Below are 13961 nucleotides of genomic sequence, written 5' to 3' on the forward strand. Positions count from 1 at the left end.
CACACTGAAGTGGGGGAAGAGTGTGAGGAGTGGTCCCCCTGAGGAGGAAGGAGAGTCAGAAATAACATGTGATGAATTGACCATGACTCCCATTCCCTGTCCCCCTGTGCTGCTTGTGGGGAGGAGATAGAGAGTTCAGGAATAAAGTTAAGCCTGGGAAGCAGGGCGGGGGTGGGGGCAATTAAGCCTGGGAAGAAGGGAGGGGTGAGGAGAAGGTGGTTTAAGATTTGGTTTTATTTCTCATTACCTTTCTCTGATACAATTGATAATAAATTAAACTAATTTCCCCAAGTCGAGTCTGTTTTGCCCATGATGGTAATTGGTGAATGATCTCTCCCTGTCCTTATCTTGACCCATGAGCCTTTCATTATTTTTCTCTTCCCTGGCCTGCTGAGGAGGGCAGTGATAGAGCAGCTTGGGTGGGTACCTGGCATCCAGCCAGGGTCAACCCACCACAGTTCTGTAAACTGTGATATGAAAGCAAAGAGCTTCAGTTTTTCACTGTCATGGTTTGATATTGCAGTAATGCGATTGGCTTCACCAAAACTTCCAAACACTCCTGTGGATTAGTGTGGTGGGTTGACCGTGGCTGGCTGCCAGGTGCCCATGAAGCTGCTCTTTCACTACTTGTCCTCAGCAGGACAGGGGGGGAAAATATGATGAAAAGCTCATGGGTCAAGATAGGGACAGGGAGAACACTCACCACTTACCATCATAGGCAAAACAGAGTTGACTTAGGGAAATTAATTTAATATATTGCCAATTAGTAGCAGAATAGGATAGTAAGAATTAAAAATAAAACTATACACTTTCTGCCCACCCCTCCCTTCTTCCAAGGCTCAACTTCACTCATGACTCTTCTCTTTCCTCCCCCTGCATGGCACAGGAGAATGGGGGTTGTGGTCAGTTCGTAACACTTTTATCTCTGCTGCTCCTTCCTTGTCACAAAAAAACTCTTTCCCAGCTCCAGCGTGGGGTCCCTCCCATGGGAGATAGTCTTTCATTAGCTGCTCCAGTGTGGGTCCTTTCCACAGGGTGCAATCCTTCAGGAACAGATTGCTCCAGCATGGGTCCCTCATGGGTCACAAGTCCTGGCAGAAAACTTGTTCATGTGTGGGCTCCTCTCCACAGGCTGCAGTGCCTACCAGGAGCCTGCTGCAGCACAGCCTCTCCATGGGGTGGATATCTGCTCCACCATGCCCCTCCATAGCTGCAGGGGGACAACCTGCGTTACCATGGTCTTATCCTGGCTTTGCAGGGGACTTTCTGCTCTGGTACCTGGAGCACCACCTCCTTCTCCTCTCACCTTGGTGTCTGCAGGGGTATTTCTCTCACATTTTCTCACTCCTCTCACGCAGCTGCTCTGCAGTGTTTTTTACCCTTTCTTATACATAAGTTATTGCAGAGGTGCCACCAGCATCACTGATGTGCTCAGCTTTGGGCAGTGGTGGATGTGTTTTGGAGCTGGCTGAAGCTGGCTCTGTCTGACATGGGGACTGCTCATGGTGTCTTCTCACAGAAGCACCCCTGCAGCCCCCACCCCAGTACCAAAACCTTGCCATGTAAACCCAGTACAAACAGATTAATATATAGTGAGAATTACACTTTCAGTACACGGGAAGAACCCTGTGGGTGAATTCTGATGTTGTCCTTCTTTATGGAAGCATCTATGTGAGTTTATCCATGTTTCACTGGAGTCTTTCATTACAAGATGAACTTGGAGGAGAAATTATGTTATCTGATACTCTATTGTAATCATCCTTCTGACTGCAGAAGGTTAACTCTAGAGTACTTTCTAGTAAGGCCCTTTTGCCCATCTGTGGTGCTGTGGTAAAGTTCATTAAGCTTCTCTGCCTCAGGGAGGATAATTGTACGCCTGCAGTCTGAAGGGCACTTTTCCGGCATTCCACACATTACCCCTTCTCTGGGTATGTCTCAGGTCATTCCGTGTGAGCCAAGGCATCACTGCAGGGTTGTTTATATCCATTCTTTTAAGATGGAGGGAGGGAAGAGGGAATTCTTTGTGAAGGGCTGTTTCAGGTTGTGGGCACAGAACAGAGCTGCAGAGTTTTAGGCATGAACCCTGGCGTGAACTGCAACACATTAGTGGTTTACAGCCAGGCTTTGGGAGCTCTTTGTTGGGGAAGGAGAGAATTGGACAGCCAGGGCAGTGAGAGGTAGGCACTGGAAAGCAGAACAGATTTAGCCCTGATGTATCCATCTGGACATTTTATCTTCTCATGCCATGGATAACTTTTTTTTCATATTCTCCAAAGGAATACTGTATTGCTTTACTGGGAGACATCTGAGAAAGGCAAAGTAAAAGTGAGTGTCTACTTCTCAGCACTCTGTACTGAATAATTACCAAAAGTGGAAATTGACAAGAATTCAAAGCTGACACTATTTCATAATATTTGGTGGGTTCTAGATAAATTCCTTTATCAGTAGACTAGCTAACAGAAACATCTTCTAATTAAGGGTTTTAGTGCAGTGAAAGCTCTTTTCCACTCCAATCCTTTACTCTTAATGTCAATGTTCCATATTTTGCAAATGTCTTTCCAACCAGTACAGCCGATAATAATCACTTTGTTTTTTTTAATTTCATGTAATGCACTGGCTTTCATTTCTTTTCATGTCTCCTGGCATTAGGTGGAGTGGATTTCTCCTTTGTGCCATTGCAATGCTCCTTGTGATATTTCCCATGTTTACCTTTCCGAAAAAGCTCCCTCCTCGACATAAAAAAAAGAAAAAGAAAAAGAAGATGAACTCTGATGATGTTTCAAGTGATGATGAAGTCATGAAAGAGAAAACAAATAGCAAAATACAAGCAGACAGTGCAGTTCCTGCTTCTATGGGATTTGGAAAGAATGTTAAAGGTGAAGTTCATTTTTAATTTTTCAGTGCTTTAAATTCTGTATACATGGTCAGCTAGGGTTATGTGAATGCAATTGAAGGCTGAGTTTTGACAACCTGTATTTAATATTATGTTTTGCTGTTGAGATTTTAATAGATGTCTGTCCTCTAAAATTACAAAATACAGTGTTAGACATCCATTTATTTAAATTATTGAAGTGTTTAATGTGCATTTGTAACAAACAGGTAGCCTATTTCGTATAGTTACAGGACCTCTATTACCAGACATATTTGTGCACCTTACAGTTTGTAACTGTCATACTTGGTTTAAGCTGTCCTTCACAGAATAAAGCACTCTTCTAAAATATAAGTGAAACAAGTAAAAAGAATTCTAGTATGGCAGTTCAGTTACATTCATGCATTTGGGTAAGTTAATTGATAAAGATTATTTGTTTCATGTTCCTTTCCTGGCTCTTTTGTGCTACAAGGTGCTTATTTTCAGAAGGCTAGGACAAATGAAACCTGTTCTCATTTTGAAGCAAGAAGACATCGAAAGATTGACAAGTAATAGATATTTTTATTTAATTCAAGAAGTAAACCATTAATGTTAAATCCAATAGTAAGTAGTAATCATCGATAAAATGCCATGGGAAGAAGGGCATTGTTAAAAATGAGTTAATGGGAAGGGTATACATTTGGAGTTGACAATATAGGCTTAACAGTGTCATAATATTGAATAGTATAGGACAAAAATGAATGTGTCTTATTGCTGCTGTGTTGTCAATGCTGTTGTGTCCTCCTTGGATTCCATGATACGAATGCTGGCTGTGCCATTTTGTGGTAGCCTGATGAATGTAATGGGACAAGGAGAAACCATGAAATGTCATTTATACCATTAGATGTAACTTGAACTCAAAATAAGAGTTTGTTGATGTGAAAATTAGTTTTGCTTTTGCATTGGATCTCAGTCCAGGATATAATGATTGCCATATATTTTAATGACACATTTATGATCGCTCTTTATATTTAAGCAAGGCTTAGCAAAAGTAACGTGCTGGTTTTAGACTAAAATAAGTGTAATTCTAAATAAATAATGTTTGCCCATGTGCATATTGATTTGCTTTACATTGCATTTACATCTGTACTATTTCTGTGGAAGGAAACAAAAAAAACAGGACACCAGAATCTGCTTGTGGTGATTTTATTAGCTTAAAACCAGCATCTTAATCAAGGCACAGAGCAAGCAAGGTAAAACCGTAATATCGGATATTTCAGAACAGTGTTTTCCCTTTGTTATCAATGTAGCTAAAAGAGTGGTGGAGAAGCAAGAAAAGCATGTTGTCCACTTCCTTCTAATGAATCCTCTCTATTCCCTGTATTTGTGAGTACCTGTACATAATGTTTTCTCCTAAATCCATAAAACTAGCTGTTTTCTTTATTTGCCTTCAAGTCTCCTGGCCTCTGAATAGCAAAAGTAGTTCAGGACTACTCCTGTCAAGGTTTTCTCACTAACTTAGGGAAGTGTGAAGGGGGAATTCAGTCTTTGCTGGGCTCCTTCCTAATCATTGCAGGCAATGTCACAGCAGAGGGACTGCTTCATCCTGTAGGTGTGCCTGGAAAAGATACAGGTATTCAGACAAACTCTGCATCTGGATGAGTTTTCTGATGCTGGTTCTCTGTTTCTGTACATTGTTTCACCTTCCAGGTCATCTTATGTCACTACAGGCATAACAGATACACAGAAAACAAGTGTAGTCTTAGGAGAATATTTCCTAGTACTTTCTCTCACAAAAATAAAAACTACTGTATATCTCATTTTAGCATTTTTTTTTTTTAACTATATCTGCCTACATGTGTACCATACTTTCTACCAAATCCTATATTAATATATCAGTGGAGCCACCACATTAGAGCTTCTCATATACAAAACTTCATTTTCTCTAGAGGAGAAACTTCACCATGTGGAACAGCGAAAAGCAGCATTGTATTATAAGTGATTATAAATGATACCAAAGGAGTTGAGATAACGCAAAGAAAAGTAGCTGATAATAGCTTTCCCATTAGGTGTCATTTACCCTAGTAAAGAGGGCCTGCAGCAGGAGTGCACTATCATTTAATTATTTTTCAAGTTTAAGTGGGCTTTATGGAATGTGATCATGCCTCAAGGTTCTCAGTTGAGGTAATTTCATTTATAATGGGAAGGAAAAAAGGATCATGTGTCTAAGTCATTTAGCATTGCTTCTTCTGAGATGCAATGTACATTTATACCTCCCATTGAATTTCAGGGCTTCATCCTTTTATAGTACGATGGGCAGAAACTCCACTTAGGCAGTAGCCGGGAGACTGATGATTTAGTAGGTCACGTCTTCTGTTCTGTACTAATAAATATCAGTGTTGTCATAGTCTGCCATGACAGAGGTCAGTGTCATTAAATCTGTAAAGTCTGTGCAGCTTTGGTAAGGAAAGTCTCAGGGAAGAAGCTGTTTGTTTTCATCTTCTGATATGCTGTTGTCTTACCTGGGAAGCCTGGCAAAATGATTCTTGTTCTGCTGTAACTTGCCCCAATTTCATGTAAGTTAGTTCTCTAGATTAATGAAAAGGCATTGAGAAGGCATGATGGGAGAGGGCTAGGGTCCTTTCTCCTGCAGTGGCTGCCAGTATAGGCTGAATAAATAAACCAAAACTGGCTCCAGCTGTAAACCTCCAACTTCAGTGACCTGAGCTTTATTTTGGCCCATGGTAGAGCTGAGATCAGATAAAAATTCTAATGTATCTTTGCTTTTTCTCATGTTTCAAGATGCAAGGGCTTGGAATTCAGTCTTTTCCTATTTATGTTGCAAGTAAACAATGTGAGAGAGAGATTACTTCTGATGCAAGTATCAAAAATATTAAATAAAACTTTTAATAGGTCACAGGAGGAAGCAAGTTGGATGCAGTTTATTGGGAGAAATAGAAGTAGTGTAGATAACATGAGCTAGAGGAGATTTATAATGAAGAAGCCACGGTTCAATCCCCTACATGCAGATAAATCATGAACCTAAGCAGACAAAACAACTGTTTTCACCTATTACGTGGATACCCTTAGGGTTTTGTCTATGGAAATGGTATCTGCAGGCCCTTTTACTTGCCACTATAATGAAACTTACTGTGCAATTGGATAAAGGAGCGGTGTAAAGAAAACCAATGTCTATATTATCTAAAATGTACTGATCTAATCTGAAGGATATTAATGAATTACACGTATTTTGTAGTCTTTGGTTTTCTTTTTAACATTTTGAGTTTTGTCCCTATGCACAGCCCTTTCTTAAATGTGGAGTATTCCTATCTGCCTTTTCATGTCTACCAGATGTCGTATGCCTTTCCCAGTCAGTCCCTTCCAGGCACTGAGGCAGGATAATAACACTTGTCAGGGCATCAGCAAAGGTAAAAAACTGCTGAGAGGCTCGTTGCTGTAGGGTAAATCCACTGAAGTGTTCCTTCATCACAGGATCTGAACTGGAGTTTTTGCAGTACCCGAAGATGAGTTGGCAGGGATTGGAAGAGGAGGAGGAGACAGTGGGCTGTGTGCGGAGGCACTTGGTGAGCACTGTAAATGTCAGGGACTTCAGCAGAGCGTGGGCTGGAGATCCTGCTGTGCCACTGACCTTGAGCGAGTCACTCCCTCTTCACCCTATCTCAGGCCATCTTGAAGAGCTCAAAATAGAAGAGGTTGGCATGGCCCTGTGCAGTGATGAGCAGTGTTAGCTGGAGCCTCGAGGGGCTGCTCTAAACCAAGTTAGCAAAAGTAATAATCAGATCAAACTTGCTCCAAACCTCCCTACTCCTCATGGGATGTTAGAGGCTGTTCAATGGTCTGGCCACCACCCAGGTAATTGAGGCACGTACTGAAAATGCTTGAGGAATCAAGTTGAATAAGGTTGTTTGTATGGTATGTGAGTAGATGATGGAATGAAATACATGGCAAAATATTATTCTAGAATTTTGTGATTAGCTCCATGCAGAATATATTTGAAGTAGTTGTGTGTGACTAAAAATGCATGGTGTTAAACAAACCAGAAATTCTGTCTCAAATCTTGGCTCTACCTTGTACTGTGCAAGAGTAGAAGCTGCCCAAGACCTCAGTGTGGAGGCAGCCTCCTTCAAAGCTGCAGACTTGGGTAGTGCTGTCCAGGCTTGCAGCACCAGCACAAAAGAGGTTCTTTGGCTAATATCTGTCTCACCCTTACAAGGGGCTTCATTGGCGGGCTGCAATTTGACAGTTCTGTGGACTGGGGTGGTTTATTCCCCTGGTATTCATTTCACAGCCTTGGGCTAGATGCAAAGGAACACGGATGAAAGAAAATATATTGAATTATGAAAAAGGAGGTGAAGTCAGAATTATTAGAGTTTTTACTGAAATTCTGTTTATAATGCTTTAAGAGAATTGCTTAGAGCAGTAGTTATTAATATTTGTATTGCTTGCAGATTTTTCTTATGCTTTTCCCTTACCATGAATCAAGCAGTGGTCCAGCATACTAGTGAAAGAAAATGAATACTGACAAGATAAGAGGTTGTGGAGTCTCCATCTCTGGAGACATTCAAGACCCACCTGGACACCTTCCTGTGTGATCTCATTTAGGTGTTCCTGCTCCAGCAGGTGGATTGGACTAGATGATCTTTCGAGGTCCCTTCCAATCCCTAATATTCTGTGACTCTGTGATAAAAAATACTGTGAAAGACCATGAAGGGAAGAAAATTGCCAACAGAGTAGCAAACCGGTCCATCAAGACAGGTTTCAGTTTACTCTTATTTACATACTAGGTTATTTAAAAAAAAAAAAAGAAAAAAAAAAAAGGGAAGAAGATGAGGATGTTTAAGATTTGAATTACCATACAGAAGAGTAAATGTGTTTGCAGCCATACTAAAAGGTCATTTCAGTTTTAGATTTATTTGTTCGAATGACAGGATGAGGGAAACTACAAGTTCTTACAGGTTTGTTTCTGATGCACACTTGCAAAATCAAGAGATGTTTTTTGAAGACCTCCTAAAAATCAGGTGACAGGTTTAATGATGGCCTTGAAATCAAAGCCTAGGCCAATGGCTAGTCACACAAAAATAATGTGTTATTGAAATGTTTTAAATGCATGATTGATTTTGTGGTACAAAGGATCCTTAAAGTTTTGTTCTTACAGGTTTGTTTCTGATGCACACTTGCAAAATCAAGAGATGTTTTTTGAAGACCTCCTAAAAATCAGGTGACAGGTTTAATGATGGCCTTGAAATCAAAGCCTAGGCCAATGGCTAGTCACACAAAAATAATGTGTTATTGAAATGTTTTAAATGCATGATTGATTTTGTGGTACAAAGGATCCTTAAAGTTTTTAACATTAGAAAGATGTGAGATACTTATAATGCCTTTTTATTATAGGTTTTTAAATTCAGAAGTGCAATACACGTTCTGTCACACAGGATTTGACTATAATCCTAGGAGGAAATCGGGGAAGAACTAACTCTAAATATCTATTTTTATTTGAAAATTTCTTACTGTGTAGCAACTTTTGCTTGTATGCCAGACAGTTGCCCTTTATAAGTCACAAAGTGCTTCAACCCTCAGCTGCTCCAGGTGGTAATAATATCTGTTTTATTTGCTGCCAAAAATTACAGTAATCAGCAGAGCTGTTCCCTGAAGAATCCTTCACATGGGTGTAAGAGAACTTGTGCTTATTCCAAGGCACAGAGTTTTATCTATTTATCAGTAGAAATCCAATTTGAAAATACTAATTAGTTTTGAAATTAATAATGACCTTTAGACTGAGTGCTCAGATGAGATGCAAGTAGGAGTCAACAGATAGTGCAGCTGTGCATCTGAACACCAGAGCAAAGTGTTCATTAGCTCTGCAGTTTTTTACCAAATTAGTTCTTCAGCATCTTTAGATCAAAAATTCTAAACCAGACATTTTCCTGAAGCTCAGTTTTACCACAGAGACCTAAATTTACCAGGTATTATGATATTTGGACTAAACCCCTTGAAATAATAGATTAGCGAAGATCTTGGACTCAGCCCTTGGCCAAGGACTTCTAACTTATTTCTACAAAGAACACTTATTTCATCATCCTAATAAAATTATACTTCTCTCTGTCATGTCCAGTCTTCTGAAAATTACTGTCTTCTTATTTTATTCCATATATTTTCAGCACAGGTGAGCAGCTGCCACCAAATAGCTCAGTTTCCAGCAGGGACCAGTCCTGGCACCCTGTTACAGGGGTAGAAGCACTCAATCCTGCACCTTGTTCCCAGGAAATCCTGCTACAGCTGCTCCACTGCAGCCCTGTGGCAGCTGTTCTCTTAAACTGCCTCATCTAGCCCCTTGAGAGGCTTTGCCAAAGCTGGGTTAGGGCATCTTGGCTCTTGCCTTTTGGTTTCTTTTTGCATGTCAGCTCCCATCAGCTAACTCAACCCAAGTCAACCCAGAAATAGACACAAAGCCAAAGCTGATGAGGTTTGAGGGCTGACATCTGATGGTATTATAGCTCTCATTTTTTTTTCTCTCTCTTTCGTTTCCTTTTGAATGAGGTAAACTTTGATCAGCTGTATTTTGAACTTACAACCTATTTGCCAATAGGTACTGATATATTTTGTTTTTATACTTGCTACTGTAATGTAGTTTCTGAAGGTGTACAGTTGAGTTACAGTTTCTGTATATTTGTGTTGATATTATATGGTCACATGCTCCTGTTATCTTGTTTCGTTTCTGTTCTTCTATTGCAAACAGTGCCACATTTTAAAAAAAAATGTAGGTGGTAAAAAAACATTAAGATTTGAATATATGAATACTTCTTAATATGATTTATTCATGGCGTATTTCCACCAAATTTTGTATTTAACGTTTAATATGTTTCTTCACAGAGGCAGCAAGAGAGCATTTGACTACATTAAAATTATAAACCCTCTACTCATAATGAATTCAGTATAAATTTTGACGACTGTCATAAGCTAAGTCTGGATATGGTCAGACAACTTAAGTGCTAATTTGCAGCCTGACAAGTTTTGACATGACGAGAGTCTGAATTCTGTTTGCTTTTATACAGATAACCTACTGGAGTCAATGGAGAAAGTGAGACTAGATTTTTTTTTTTTTTATTTGACAACTTTTAACATCCATAAAATTCTCATTCGGGAGTTCTTACTCTACATGTTTTATTTCTAATGGGTGCTCTTGTAGTTGAATTCAATGAGCTTTGATTCAAACAGTGTTCAATTTCTGTACAAAGTGAAAGCAAATGAAAAAACTCAAACCATAGTGGGTTAGATATAATAGTGGAACAGAAAATCTGATCTTGGTAGAAGCACCAAGGGAAAAAAAAATGTTGAAAATCACACCGTCTAATCTGAAAAAAAAAAGTCTTGAATAAAGTTATCATCATGTTGTGATGATAATTTGACATGACTACAGGACTGAATTAAGTGTTTTAAGTGTTTCTTTTAACTGCAGTGCTGAATTTCATGGGGTTTTTATATTTAATTTGAGGATAACTACAACATCTGTGAATACTTTTTCAGTTTAAGTTAATGATGTGCTCTCATTTTTAATTGATTGTTTTATCCCTTCTGAGAATATGAAATGGGTTGTATGTAAGGTGTGTTGAGATTCCTTGATATCACTGACATCACTTTTTACAGTATGCTTTGTCTACATCTATTGTAAATACTTTTAAATCATGTAGAAAAATGTTTAACTAAAAATCTTTAAGTTCCCTTTTCATATTATAGTATTATTATCCCAGCTTCCAAGTGTGGTCCTTGGAGAGAGAGCAGGGGGAGTATGTGATCTGTTTTCCTCCTGTGGAGTGCAAAACTCAGTATTGTCTCTTCAGTAGAGTGATATGCATTATCTCCATAGAGAATTTCAAAACAATATGTCAGAATAATTCCAAAATCACTACATTTTATTGCTGTTTTTCTTTCATTTATAGTGTTACTTTGTAGATCCTGTTTCTTTAGATGGTTTTGTTAAAGCAGGCCTCAGTTGTGTTTGTGGGCAATGCAGTGTGATAGGGTAAGAGCAGACAGCGAAGATTTCAGTCCCAAATATGCACTCTCCCTTCCGCTTAGCAAATGCAGCCAGATGCTAGCAAGCCATTATCGTCAGCCCCTCTCAAAGAAAATCAGTTTGTTTTGTTTCAGTTTGCTTTGTTTCTTGCTCATTATTTATAACATTCATTTGTCATTTTTGTCATTTTATAGAGCTTCCAAGAGCAGCTGTCAGGATCTTAAGCAACATGACATTCCTTTTTGTGAGTTTGTCATACACAGCTGAGAGTGCCATTGTCACAGCCTTTATTACCTTCATTCCCAAGTTCATCGAGTCACAGTTTGGCATCCCAGCTTCCAATGCCAGCATCTACACTGGTAAGGCACTGCCACGTAGTGTAACATCGAAAGGGTTGGCGTTCTTTGACTAATAAAATGAATCAATGTAGGAATGAACCAAAAACTTTTGTGCTTGTTTGTAAGGACAGGTGATTGGATCCCACCTTGTGTATTTGCTCATATTCAAATTCAGGCTGTTTTGTGATGTTTGCTATATGTATTTAGTAAGATATGAACCCATTTATATTGTTAAAGGGATGGGGTTTTTTTGCATAAGCCTAGACAGACACTTTCTAATGTGTTAATGGTCTTCAGGGAGGAAAAATGCAACAAAAACAAGCTAGAAAACCAACAGACATTACTGCAACTTGTGTGGCTTAAAAGATCTTTTAAAGCTCTTCTTATTTTTTGTGAATTCTACTTTGTCTTTGATCTTTAAAATATCCTAATTTTTCTTTTCCCCCAGTGACAAGTAGTTTATCTGTCCATCCTTCAGTTATCTCTCCCCTCCGGGCTTGTGGTTTTCTACTTAGTTACTTATTAACATTGAGTGCATAACAATCTAGTCTAGTCAGGAGAACTCCCCAGATCCTCTCACACCTGTCATTTCAGGTCTGAGACCCCTCTTTTGCAGGTGTGGCACTTCCACTGCTGCCACAGCAATGTACAGCCAAGTCCAACTTCTAACAGAGCTACAAACTACAAAATTTTAAGCTTCCTACTGCTTTGTGGGAGGGAGAAATGGGACTTTTCCTAGGGAAAGGAGCCAAAATGTTCTGCAGAATTGGGGCCCATGTTATGCAGATCATCTCCCTTCTCTCCTAGCTGCATCAGACACTTATCTTTATAAGTATCTTTTCAGCTTCTCCCATAGTGCTTGCTTCCCATATAGAATAGCTGCTAATTGCTGGGCAGGTTAGTTCTTTCCTCCCCTATACTTCCAGTTATTGCACCTGAGAAGGAGTGATGGAGTGGAGAGTGAGTTGTGGGATCAGGGCTGAAGTATAAGGTGAAGCTGCCCAGGGGCATCAGTGAAGGAAAAGACAAAAAGTAGTAGAAGAAAGAGAGACAAAGACACAGACACCTCACATGGGAATAATTTGTCACCTGCAGTGGCTGGAAGAAAAGCGAGAAGTCTTTCTAGAGTGCAGAGGAGAAACATCAGAGAAGCACCATGTGATGACTTCTATTTGAGAGGTTGCTGGGATGACATTTTCTTCAGGGCATGAAATCTTTGTGTTCTCTATATAAGGAGGAAACACTGACTGAAGCCTAGGGTAGCTACACACATATAGGAGTTTCGCTGTAATGAGCCTTGATGGGATTGCTGCTCTGTAATTCACTTTGTTCTCAGGATAAACCTGAAACAATCTTGCCAGACAAAATATTCAACAGCTAGTACATTAAAAGAGGAAGAAATGACATAACCCTATCCAGGGTGTGCAGCTATTAACATCTGTTGTTTTCCCTGTTATAAATTGCTTGAAAAAGGCTATTACAATGAACCAGAAAATGAAATATCTGAAGCTGGATGTGCAACACAGACAAGTGAGCACTGCTTCCACAACCCCAACTCCTAAACTTAGTGTTAAAGTCAACAGTTGTTATTAATTTTATAAATTCTTTTTGTAGGAAAAATGGGAAAAGGAAACTTGGAGATTCTGTATTAGATTGCTGCTGGCTAATCTAGCAAAAAATATGTCCAGTTTATGACCTCCTTGTTAGCGAAAGAAGGACTTACATGTTATTTTATATTACTACTTCTATAGTTCATATGTACATTGCCAGCTGAGTACATTTGCTTGCTGAATCTCTTTGTGTTACTGATATAAATTTTTTATTGGTCATCTTCTTTGTCAGTTCATAAGCAGGAATTCTTTAAGTCTCATTTTGTTTCTGTTTTTAAACAAACCTAGCATTAATCATCACCAAAAATGCTGTGTGCCAAGCTTCATGTCCTGAACTTGCGCATCTTGTGCTGCAGTCTTGTCTTGTTTGGAGCTTTGTTTTCCATATGTAGAGCAGGTGGCATTCAGCTTCCAGGCTTTCTCAAGTCCAAAAAAAAAAATGAACTTTGACTTTTGGTTACAGGTAGATCTTAGAGAAATACAGGTTGAAGTTTCAGGTGCTTTGCTAGTGCATTTACTTGTGAAAGAGAGTTACAATTCAAATAACTCATAATTGGAAGAAGTGCACCCTATATATTATAAAGCACCTCCGGTAACTTCTGCTGAAATGGTTATAAACACATTGGATCTACCTTTATTTCTAGAACAGATGTAACAAGTATCTCAGGCAGAATTGGTTTGAAGATGTCCACGGTATTCCCTTTCAAAATGTAACCCACTTAGCAGATATTGCAGTTTTCCGTTCCCAGACTATAAGTAGCTGTTAAGATCATCTTTTGCTGCTGTGGAAAGCCTCCAGTGCCGCAGCGTCCTGACAACAACAAAAAGGGCAAAGCTCGAAAATTGCTGACTGAAAGCCAATATTGCCTCTGAGCACTGTACCCGGGAGTGTATTTGGCACACGCACAATTCCTGTAAGCCAAACTGTCATTATAAAATGAAGGAAAGTGCAGCACAACAGCTTAGTATCAGATCTTAAGCTTTATTCCTCTAAATGCCTTTGAAAAAGAAGAATGCATGTCCTGATTAGATGTACATGCTTTGCTTTGCCCTAGAAGCTCCTCTGGAAGGGCACTTGTAGTAGCTGCATTTCTTTGACAGTACATCAATTCTAATTTCACATCCTCTGT

The 13961-nt window shown here is 39.4% G+C and overlaps 1 protein-coding gene across 1 annotated transcript in view; it reads left to right on the forward strand.

Annotated features, from left to right (window-relative positions):
* Positions 1–2076: 2076 nt before the first annotated feature.
* SLCO5A1 (solute carrier organic anion transporter family member 5A1) overlaps positions 2077–13961 on the forward strand; it is a 34075-nt gene continuing 22190 nt past the window's right edge. Inside the window, exons 1-3 of the mRNA XM_010177727.1 lie at positions 2077–2177; positions 2650–2876; positions 11078–11242. Of these exons, the coding sequence (XP_010176029.1) occupies positions 2077–2177; positions 2650–2876; positions 11078–11242 (493 nt within the window). The remainder of the gene's footprint in view (positions 2178–2649; positions 2877–11077; positions 11243–13961) is intronic.

The sequence above is a fragment of the Antrostomus carolinensis genome, unplaced genomic scaffold (genome assembly GCF_000700745.2).
Source record: "Antrostomus carolinensis isolate BGI_N321 unplaced genomic scaffold, ASM70074v2 scaffold6341, whole genome shotgun sequence".
NCBI lineage: Eukaryota > Metazoa > Chordata > Aves > Caprimulgiformes > Caprimulgidae > Antrostomus > Antrostomus carolinensis.